Source organism: Pyrus communis, chromosome 5 (genome assembly GCF_963583255.1).
Source record: "Pyrus communis chromosome 5, drPyrComm1.1, whole genome shotgun sequence".
Lineage (NCBI taxonomy): Eukaryota > Viridiplantae > Streptophyta > Magnoliopsida > Rosales > Rosaceae > Pyrus > Pyrus communis.
This window is the reverse complement of record NC_084807.1, coordinates 19,567,888-19,579,634: the sequence shown is the minus strand read 5'-3', so window position 1 is coordinate 19,579,634 and position 11,747 is coordinate 19,567,888. Positions and strand designations below refer to the sequence as shown.

Here is an 11,747-nt window from a genome sequence, read left to right as displayed (position 1 = left end):
GACTTGGCTGCCTGCATATGGGTCGGAAACACTTAATTGAATCCCATTGCTAGACCTCATACGTAGGACCTGAGCGTTTCTTGTCAGACACCACTGACCTGACTTGGCTCAGGAACTTTCGTGCACCAGAGGCTTATTGGAATAAAATTCAACTTGGGGATTTCCTAGTCTAGATACCTCTTTCAGACCTGCTTAACACATGGTGTTGCAGTATGTATTTGACTGGTCTAGGATAGAAGTGATCATACTCAGGGTCGGGATACAACGTATTTTCCCTACTCCTAGCCGCCAATCATTACAACATTTATTACTATTCGAGTCTCCCAAGTTGCTAACTGGACACTACAGAGTGGGCTAAATGAAACTCCTTTGAACACTATCACTTTGAGTTGTTTAGACTTGCAGCTAGAGCTAGGCATTTAATAAAATAAAAAATAAAAATAAAAACCTAGTGAAGCGCTCGAACCACACTTTTTGTTTTTATTTTTTAAATTTTTGGTGATTAAACTGAACCGCATCAATCTTAATCGATTTGGCAATCGGTTCCCAAAATTCTTAGGGTGCAATTAACCGAACTGACCTTCATATATTTAATTTTATTTTGTAATCATAATTAATACATGTAGTAATATAAACGGTTAGTTTTATGAGTTACCGTGTTTTCACCACATGAACACAAAACCTGATTAGCTTAAGAGTCCTTTTAGAGAAGAACATGAGGCACCATTTGGAGAAGGCAGCAGCTGCTGCTTTGGTGCTCTCATTGAGATGCTTCATTTGTGCTTTCGTTTAAGCAATCACTCATCTTGGCGCTATGTTCTTTAGTTTTAGAGAGAAATTTTCTATGTATTTTCATCTTTACACAAACCGATAACCGACCCAAACCAACCTGCCTCTATCAGCTAATCGACCTGATCGGTTCTAAGCCTGGTCGGTTTCGGTTTGCAATTTTGGCCCAACCGACTAGGTCGATTTGCTTTTGGTTTTAGTCCAAAACCAACCCAACCCAAACTAACCCATGCCCATGCCAACTTGGAGCTATGCGAAGTTTCAAAGTTTTGTATGATTTGGACTTTTAGTATTCTTATTACTGCAGAAACGAAAAAAAAAATTGAACAAGGACGTAGCATAACTCTAAGAATGTTACACCCTTGTTTGCTGGTCTCAATAAAGTACCTTGGTCTGGTGTCTTAGTAAAGTACCCTGGTCTGGTGGTCTCAACAGAGCATCCTAGTCAGATTGTCTTAGTATAGCACTATCCACTAGAGTATAGGCCATTAGATAACTGACCATTTGGAAGAGGTGGTCTATCACAGATCAAAGTGTCTCCTCCACCCAACAGTGATCTAGTCTATAATAAAAAAGTCTTCCCTCATAGTGATGACGTGGCAAGAGTGGACCGAGTCATTTAGGAGACTCGCGTTAACAATAACTAATCATGTGAAGCTTTGCTGTCCTTGATGATGCAAGTCAGCCGTCATAGTCCTGCCAACTAGTAGTTATGAAGGTCCTTGTTGGTAAGAACGCGGTCGCACCAGACACCTATGGGCAGACTCCAAAGAGTTGGTGCCCTGCCATCTTTAGATTGGGTATGGATCTATAGCATGACGTTTTATGGTCGGTCTGGAGAGCCCATGGGCCATTAGTTAAATGCCCATTAATATAGGGGATATTACATCTTATTTTCTTAAGTAATTTTTGGTCTACTCACGACGTTGAAAGTAAAACCGTTACATTAAACATATTGTTCATATGTCATTCTCCTTTTGAAAGTAGTTAATTTATATCTTCACTAGTTACACACGAATTTTATGAGAAGAACAAACCAAACTATAAGCTCGCACATTTTTGTTCAATCTGAGCACACTCACCGAACAAAAAACGAGCTAAATGCAAATTGCGTCGATCCGAATTACGGCCCCTTCAAACAACCACGCCATTCCAGCGTAGTCGTTTCACGTGAAAGTCCTAAATAGTCAAAGCACCACGCCTCAAGAAAACGGCGTGGTATGACCGCTGAGTGTCGAAATGGCATTGCGTTTTAGACACTTACCCAACAGTCTTCTCCTTCGTCCTCACTGATTCAGTAAAGGTGGGAGCTTAACCGAAGGAGCAACGGCATAACCGCCGACTCAAAAGCTCGGAGGAGTAATGAACGACCTCTCTAATGGCGTCCTGAGAGACCACGGTGGCAGAGCCTTGAAGCCCATTCCGTCTCTGGTTCTCTACATTCTCGTACCCATCTTTTTTCTGGGCCTCTCCGTCTCAATCTTCATCCTCATTGTCGTCCGCAACGCCCTCTTCTTCGTCTTCTTCCTCCTGCTCTCCGTCCTCGTCGCCGCCTTCGTCGTCTGGAATGTACGGCACTGGGCGACCAAAGCTGCCGTCTTTTGGTTCCTCGACTCGGTTCCGGAGTCCGACCTCCGCCTCGCCCAGCACGGACAGCTCGTCAAAATTACTGGGGTACTCATCCTCTCGCCCTTTTAGCTCGTTGTTATGGGTTTCTTGTAATTTTTTATTGGGTTTCTGTATTACTTTCAAAGGTAATAAAATTGTTTTGGGGGTTTTTGGAATGATTTGGTTTTGGGAAATTTAGGTTGGGAATATGTAGTTGGAGTGCAATGTAGAAGTATGTGATTGGTTGCTGAGAAATTGGAGGAAAACGAAAGGGGAAAATTGGGGTGTTTTGTTGATGTTATCTCTGTATGAATGTTTTTATTATGTGGGGCAGATTGTATGTTCCTGTGTTTGGTTTCTGACATTTTAAACCGGAATAGTTTGAAGTTCTGGAAAATTATTGTTCTTAGAAATCGAATGAAGCGCAGCTGAACTATTGGAGAATAACATTAAGTGGCGAAAAATCAGAAAATTTGTTTGGTATCATGGAACTAAATTAAGACTTTGGGAGCTTGGATGGTTCAATATTTGTTGCAATAATAGGTTTATGCAGCATTTTCACGTTCTAGTTTTATATGCATATGATACTATACGAACTCATTAGAAATATAGCATCATCTTGAAAGACTTTTCGCAGAAGTTTTTTTAATCATTTTTTTTAATGCATACTAGATTACTTATGAAGTAAGGATCTTTATATAACAAGTGGATTGTGCACCTCATATGTGCTGATCTGTAAACTTGTAAATATATGCATCACGGTTAACCTACCCTTTTTCTTGGTTATTTCCACCGGTTTCTCATCTGTCACTCAGTATGTGGTTTATTCAACATATGAGAGGACGAATGATAACATGTTGTTCCAATGATTTCAGATTGCATCATGTGGGAGTCTATCCCTTGAATCTTCATATGAAAAAGCTACCGGCTGTATCTATGCCTCTACTCTTTTATATGAATACAGGGGATTAACTCTACAGCCAGGGAATGTCAAGAGATCATGCTTCCAGTGGCATTTAGCATATTGTGAGGTATGAATACTCTTCTGTTGCCATGTGGATCAGCAAGCTGTTGCTTGTCCTAATTAGATCAAATAGGTTGATTGCGTTCATGAGATGGATCAATCATTTGTACTTGTTTCCATGTCCTTTCGTGCTTTGCGTCAATTTATGCGTTTAGTTAACTATCACGATTGGAATGCTTACTTGGCATTTGCAACGCAGAATGTTAAGTTTAGTCCCCACATCCTTCTGATCATCTTGCACCACGACTTTGGACTTCATTTGGCCGATGGAGTAAAAAACATGGTCCAAATAATTTATTGCTGCCCATTTAGCTCCTTATTTGCTCGTGGCTAAAAATTTTGGTGTATGTTTCTCATTGTTCTCAATTAGAACTTCATGTCTTCTATCCGGGAGCTTTGTCTGATTATGTCTTTTGCTATCTTTTGTCTCCTTTACATTGGCAAGCTTACATCAATTTCGCTCATTGTTTTTGTGATGCTCGGTCTTTTGTGCGATGAAGCTTTAGAGGTTTGAAGGCCTCAGGCCTTTCCCTTTTGTTGCCTTGGATGGCTTATCCTGCATTTTTTAAGCATCTACTGTTTCCTGTAATGGTCAAGGACCCAAGGTAATTGGAGGAAAGATGATGACGGTAAAAAAAGTTTGAAGATAATATGTGTGACTTGTAGTCTATATTTGGCTAGTGATTAGTTCCAATAGTTAATTTGTAATTAGTACAAATAATACACATTTGAAGTCTCTCGTTTGTTTCTATGCTTGGTATTCTTTAACATTTCAAGTTATTTGTGACTTTGCCAAATCGAAACTTCTCAAACGTACTGGTGTAATTAAACCAACCAAATGAATCTATTATTTTCTTTTTGTAGATAATAAGAAAATTTCTGCAGATCTTTTTGTCTAAAATTTTTATTTGCATTTCTATACTAGTATCTGAATCATGAAGAAAATATCTGTGTACATAGAATTATAATTGTTTTTTCTTCTTCTTCGGCTTTCCACCTGACAGAGATTCTCCACAGACTTTTACTTAACCGATCAAAAGTCTGGTCTTACAGCTATTGTCAAAGCTGGTTCTGGTTGCAAAATTATCCCACTAATTGTCGAGAGCAAACTTGTCAACACTAAAAGATGCAGAATCCTCTCTCCTCACTTGAGGAAATGGTTAACTGAGAGAAATCTCTCATCTGAATCCCGTCTACTACGTCTGGAGGAAGGGTAACCTAATTATACATTACAATCTCACTTGAATACCCTGCTGCATAAATGGTTTTGTTTACATTTTAACCTGAGCTTCCTAGGAGCTTATGTACTTCAGATTTGCACGAATTTTTGCAGGTATGTTCAAGAAGGCAGCTCAGTGACAGTATTCGGAATGTTGCATAGAAACAATGACATGACTACAATTGTTCAACCGCCAGAAGTAATCTCAACCGGGTGTCTCTGGCGAAAACTGCTTCTCCCAGTTGACGTAGATGGGATGATCCTAAGGGTCTATCAAACGGCCGCTGGGCATTCAGTCAACCAAGATTCAATACAACAGGCAGAAAGATGGTAGTAGGTAGGACAAGATTTTTGGATGATAACCCAATTCCCTTTCAATATGTACACCTTCAACTAATCACTAATCACCATGCAGACCTTCTACGACTGTACTAAGCTTGTAACATTATTTTGCTTTTGAAAATGAAAACGGCTCTTTTTCCGATTTTTTTCAATGCACTAAAGTATTTTTACTATGTGCAAATGTCTCTCTTCTTTCTTGGTGCAAGAAACCATTTGGCAATTGTTATCCATTCTCGTAATGGGCCAGAAAAACAAATGAAAAGCTCATTGTGTATTTAAACCCATTTACATTTCGATTAAAAAAAATAAAAATAAAAATTCTCATTGGCATAAAGGAAACATTATTGCTAAAACGTAAACGAGAAAACATTTTTGCTAAATACTTTAGCACTTGACTTTTTAAAAAGTTCGTTGTATTTGTAATAAAACCACTCTTAACAAAAGTGTTGTTGTTGTTTTTTTTTTTTTTTTTTTTAAAATTACAAAGCATCATTTTTTTTCATGGCAAAATAAATATGTTAAATCAAAAAGCCTCTAATACAACCAGTTCCAATACAGTCAAGGTTAAAAGCTTCTAAAGCTGAAGTGGGGAGGCAATGGTCCCAAAAATGAGGATTTGATACCACCACACCCACATCAGCCATCTTTGTCAGCCACAAAATTGGCTTCCCTAAAAATGTCTCTAGCAAATAGAATTAAAGCTAGCAGCCATCCATTTAATATCTTCGATGGGAGAGAGGAGATGCCAGGAGAGTTTCCATATTCTAGACACTAATTTAATGATCAACGGAGAGTCACCTTCTACCTCTAGTTGTTGAATATTCTTCATTATTGCAAAAATGAACCCCTCATTTAGGGCCAACACCTTCACCACTGAAATAGTAGCCCCATCCAAATTGCAAGCCCCAACACCCGCTGTCAAACCCTGGTAATTTCTTGACACAAAGCCCGCACCAGCCTTTCCTTGAGTCATCGATCCGTTAAAGTTTAATTTAACCCAACCCTGATCAGGGGGCCGCTAATGGATAAGCCCCTGATGTATCCGATTCTTAGACTCCACATTGTTGACATTTGAATGTGTTTGGGCCAAAAATAATATTATTGGGCCGAGCGTAGGTCTATGTTCGGCCCAAAGCTTTTTCAAATGTACTATGGGTTGTCTGGTGGTCCTAAGCCGCTCAGTTAAGGCGGTCGAGTTTTATTGCAAGAAGGAGTGATTTGGATAAGAGCAGATGGGCTGAAATCCTAGTACGATAAGGGGTCCTAATGCAATGAGGATTCTTAGCCGGAAATGAATACGGCCTGAAAAGGGGGGGGGGTGAGTTCAAAGTCCTAATAGGAGTAGGATTGGTCGAGATAAGGTCGGATCAGAATAAGAAGTCCTAATCCGAATATGGTTTCAACTTGATCTTAAGAAGGATTTGTTGTTATAAATAGAGAGCAGAGTGCATCATTCAAGGGCCTCTCCAATTCAACACACAACTGCCCTACACAAACCTTTCAAACATCTTAAGATTTTTTTTTTATTTTCTTTTTCTGCCAACACATCTTCAGTTTGGATAAACAGTACTGTGAAGGCAACCGGCGAACACCTTCAGTTTGGATAAACATCACTGTTGTTGTAGAATCAGTAGACCGAGGAGCACCTTCAGTTTGGATAAACAGCACTGTGTTCAGGCCGACTGGTTACCTATCCAAGTCTCGATCGAGAAGGGTTTCTGAATCTTTATCAGTGGAGATTATCTTATTAGCCTTCTCAGCGAAGTAAGGTGTTACAAGTTACTACATTCGGCACATCGAAAGCCGAGTGGTTTTATGATTGGATACTCACAAGTGAGTTTCAGAGTTCGACATTCTGACAGTCGAACCACATTTACCATCAAGACATACATCTCTTTTGAGTACTTATGTCCGTATAATTTGAAACCAGTTCGATGTGCTTATATTTTACGAATATAATCACCATGACCAAACTCGGCCCCAATGATTCGTGAACATCGTAGAACTAGCAGCCTTGTCTTCAGGCTCTAAGATCCGAAGGCCGAGACATGTTTCTTCCTCGACCGTAGTCGCAAGATCAAGAAGTCAGCAACGCGCTCAACACAACATCAACAAATTTTATTCCTCGGTCGAGCTCGACCGATGAGTTGGCAAGCCCCGTATCAACCGAAGGACATAGTTAGCTCATTAGTTACTCAGCCTGCGCGCCATGTAGGCTTTGTAATTTTTAGGGTCAACATTTTGGCATGCCCAGTGGGACCTAATGCTAAACCTTCGAAATTCATGACCATTGAGACACGGTCAGTAAAAAAGAAAATAGTCATGGGAAAGTCAACGACCAAGGCCTTGGACAAGATTTGTCACAGGTACAAAATCCCCTCATTACTGTGACACTTGAGGCTGTAAGTGGGACACACCGAGAAAAGGAAGTTTGTCTCAGTAGCCAGCCTTGCAACGTAGAAATTCCTAACAAAACCACATGCATTTTAATCGAAGGAATAATGGAAGACTACGACGAAGATAGTGGGGAAGGTTCTGATCCCCCGACTAGGTCGTTTCTTCGAAGACGACTTGATGAGCAATCTCGGCAGGTCGAACGGTCGGTCGACCAAAAAATGAACAATTTGCTCGAAGTAATACGAAGTAATGGTGATACACACACTAGATTGCTTGAACTATTGGTCAGTAAAGCTTTTGAAGATGGACACGTCAGTCAACCTCGACAACTTCCATTTATGAGTATTCTATTGCAAGCCGAGATAGGATCCGCTTGGCTCCAACCTATTGACTTGGAAAAAAGAAGAGGATCAAGTAATAGATCAGACGGACCTGACCAGGGAGTGGAAATAGCATCCGTCAATATGACCGAGGTCCAAAGGATGATCGACTTGGCCTTAAAAAAAAGGGCCGAACTTCCCAACATTTATCCATCTATACCCGGCTTATGTGGAGAAGTTTGAATATCCTAAAGGCTTCAAGATCCCAGATTTCAGCCTTTTCGCTGGAGAATCGTCCTTGTCTTCGTTAGAACATGTAGCTCGGTTCACTGCGCAATGTGGAGACGTTCATAGTGACTTCCATAACCCACGACTATTTAACTTCTCACTAACAGGTTCGGCATTTGCCTGGTACATCAACCTCCCACCTAACTCCGTCTAGAGTTAGAAGGAACTGGTTGAAAGTTTTCATGAACAATTCTAGCGACCGAGGATGGAAATGTCAGTTTCATCATTAGCTAAAATGGCTCAAGCATCAGACGAGTCACCAATAGAATACTTAACAAGGTTCAAGTCGGCCAGAAATTGGTGCTGAGTACCTTTCCCTGAAGTTGAATTCGTTAGAATCGCTCTAAACGGCCTGGATGTGGAATACAAAAAGAAATTCCTGGGGGCAAATATTCGAGATATGTACAAACTGGCCCAGCATGTTGAGCAATATGATTATTTGCTCCGAAAGGAAAAGATCTCAAAATCCTCATCCCAGGGAACGATATACAAGAATCCTATGGTTAGTTACGTATTGGTCGAAAACGAGGATTCCCAATATGCCAGTGTAGATGCAGCTGAGATAATAATTGATAAACCATACATTTGCAAGGAATTAGCTCAAATTAATTCCAAGGATGCCAAAATCCGCTCGGCCTCTGAAGAGACGATTAAAACATCGAAAGTATACACTTTCGATATCACAAAGGCCGATGCAATTTTCAACCAGTTTTTGTTAGCAAAGATCATAAAACTTCGGCTAGGACATAACATTCCTAAGGCCGAAGAGTTGAAAGGCAAAACATATTGCAAGTACCATAACTCGAACAAGTATACCACCAACAATTGCGTCGTGTTTCGTGATGCCATTCAAAGTTGGATTGATAAAGGCAAGCTAAAATTTCCTGAGAAACAAATAGCTGTCGACGTTAATCCCTTTCCCTCGACGACAATTGGCATGGTGGATGCTTATCTGCCTAAAAACAAAGGGAAAGGGAAGGCCGAGTTCATCCTAGTACAACATGTCCTTAAGCAAAACTCTCAGCCATGACTCAAGATTGATTTATTTTCAAATGAACCACCCATGAAGTTTTCGGGACCGGTCATAGTTGAATCTATGTCAGGCTCCAGTACCGAAGAAGCTGATGGACCGATGGTTTTGTGCGGCTGTTGTAAAACGCGCGTCGTCCTAACCGAACCTAAAGAGAAAACACCTCAGGTTCCAACTTTATAGCAACCGTCCATGGCTGCAGCGACACCTCTAAAAGAACTCGGTGTCGGCCAATGCTAAAAAGTGTTCGAGAGACTCGGCCCTCAGGAATGAACAAATGGTCCAACCTCAGCCAGACTGCGTCTTGACTTTGGCGTTCTGTTTTATAATGAGGATTATTACTCGCGTAACTCCAGCAGTTCGAGTTCATCGGTGAGTCAAAAAACCTTCAAGCCACCTAAGCCACTCAGCCAACATTGGTATAGTTACAATTCTCATGTTGGCATGTATACGACATTATCCGAATCTCAAAAATGTCCCCGCCAACGGATAGATTGCATGGCCCAATGGCAAGAAGCACAAGCTAATTCAACTACCAGGTGGTAGCGAAAAGAGGCAACAGGAAATGAAGATGACCGACTAACCCCGACCATTATGGCCGAATTACTTCAAGAGAAAAAGGCAGTTGATCGTGACTTTGAAACGATCATTGAAGAGTCCGAAAAACACAGCAAACTCCTTCTTTAGCCTAGGGAGATGAAAGTTCGTCTCTAGCATTTCAGACAAGAAGTCAAAAGCAAGCTTCCCCCATTACCCCCGCAAGAGCCATTAATAAAAGTTCTGCGGAATCTACACCCTTCATTCCTAGGTGAATCCTTGGAGTACATGTGAGAATTTCATAAGAAGCATTCCTCCAATGACTTATGTGGCCTGCCTAAGGCATGTTAAGAAGCTCTCGACTTGGCACTAACTTGTCCCGATGCTGAACAAATTATCCAGAAAACCACTGATCCAGCATTAAAAGCTAGGTTCCAGCATATATGTGAGGCTCGAGTCCTCGGTTTAGAGGTTAACCCATACACAGACATAGACATCGCCGAACTTCCTTTCTCCCTTGAAGATCTCAAGCATTTGCGTATCATTTTAAAGTCTTCTTGGTCGTATGCCTCTTCGGCCTTACGGCTGATAAGAAAGATGTGGCTCGTTTAGATGCATATCTAGACACAAAGAACGAACATTGCAGGGACAAAATCAAACCTCAGCATCGATAATGCTCGAAAACGACAACCATAATGAACCAGGTCCAGGTGTCATTCCACAAGTGCAAGCATCCGATGAGGCAGAAGATGACCATAACAAGAATGCTAAAAAACATGATACTGCTATCGATCACCCAGAGGAAGACGACTAGGATCCGATGGGTCCCTCAGTCCTTGAAAACATGGAAATCAGCATGGTCTATGTTTTACTCACTGAATTTCGACCAACCACACACAACCAAATTTATTGGATGGGGAGGTGGTTGCCGAGAAAGCAACATAAGTCGATTTCATTGCCACCGAAGAAGATGGGCAAGCGAGTAAGGATGACGAACTTAAAGTAGCCCTGGCCAAATTGTTTCCCCACTCATTTTTTGTTAATTTCCAACATCTAAAGCCGTTGTATGTTACGGCTCATATTGAAGGATACCTAATTTCTAAGGTGTTTGTCGATTGTGCAGCCACAGTCAACATCATGCATATATCTATCAAGAAGGCATTACGCCGCTCCAATGACAAATTCATACCATCAGGAGTAACAATAAACAGCTTCGTCAGAAATTCGGCTTAATGCTTATAACTTATTAGTGGCATAGAAAAAGATTGCCGAGCGAGCTTATAATCGGTGTGTCAGACAAAAAACGTTTGGCGAAGGAAAGTTGGTATGGCAAACCGTGCTACCAGTTGGAATTAAAAACCCTAGGTTCGGAAAATGGTCACCGAATTGGGAAGGATTGTTCATCATTCACAAAATTCTCGGCAATGGGGCATACCACCTCAAGGATTAGACTGGTTTAGTTCACAAGTTGCCAATCAACGGGAAATTTTTAAAGAAATACTACCCAGTCACTTGGGAGGTACGAGAATAAAAGATCATTTCATTAAATTTATAAAAGGACATACAAGTAAATTTATAAAAGATTCCTAAAATTCTAGAGGGTTGAAGGAGGAAAGGTTTCAAGAGCGACTATCAACTCTAGCCACCTTACTTCGCTCAGTATGATTTCGGCCTGCCTTGTCTTCTTGTTAAGTTGAAGTTGCTGGATCTACTTTATGTCAGCCGCCAAAATCAGTCAATCGAGCCTTATTCATCTCGAAATCCCTTTCGAGTTTTGAAGCAACAGCTGACCTTTGTTGTTGAAGCTTGGTAATTTGACATTGAAGCTCAGAAATTTGGCGATCAAAACTTACGCTTTCTTTGCTTTTATAGCCTCAACCTCCGACCGGCTAGCCTCATGAGCAATCTTTTCCGTCTTTAGGTCGTCCTTGGCCCGGAGAGCTTGTTCAAAAATGATAAAGTGCTGTCAAGTCCGCTCTAGAAGGTCAGACAAATAGACGACATTTTTGGTGCTCAATAAGCCGCCATCTGCAAGGTTGTTCAGGCACTCTCCTATAGAGTCAAGGCCTTTACATTAGAAGACCTAAGAGGCAGAGAGGGATATGATTTCTTTTAGCTTAGCAAAAGCATGGGATTCGGCCACGGTCTTCGAAAGCTTGGCCGATACAGCAGAAGAACCAGCTGCTCCAAAAA

The 11,747-nt window shown here is 41.0% G+C and overlaps 1 protein-coding gene across 1 annotated transcript; it reads left to right on the top strand.

Moving 5' to 3' along the window:
* Positions 1-1,882: 1,882 nt before the first annotated feature.
* Positions 1,883-5,107, top strand: LOC137735735 (uncharacterized membrane protein At1g16860-like). Its single transcript, XM_068475176.1, has 4 exons — positions 1,883-2,463; positions 3,273-3,428; positions 4,426-4,634; positions 4,755-5,107. The coding sequence occupies exons 1-4, from the start codon at positions 2,152-2,154 to the stop codon at positions 4,972-4,974; spliced, it is 897 nt and encodes a 298-aa protein (XP_068331277.1). The 5' UTR covers positions 1,883-2,151; the 3' UTR covers positions 4,975-5,107.
* The last annotated feature ends 6,640 nt before the right edge of the window (positions 5,108-11,747 follow it).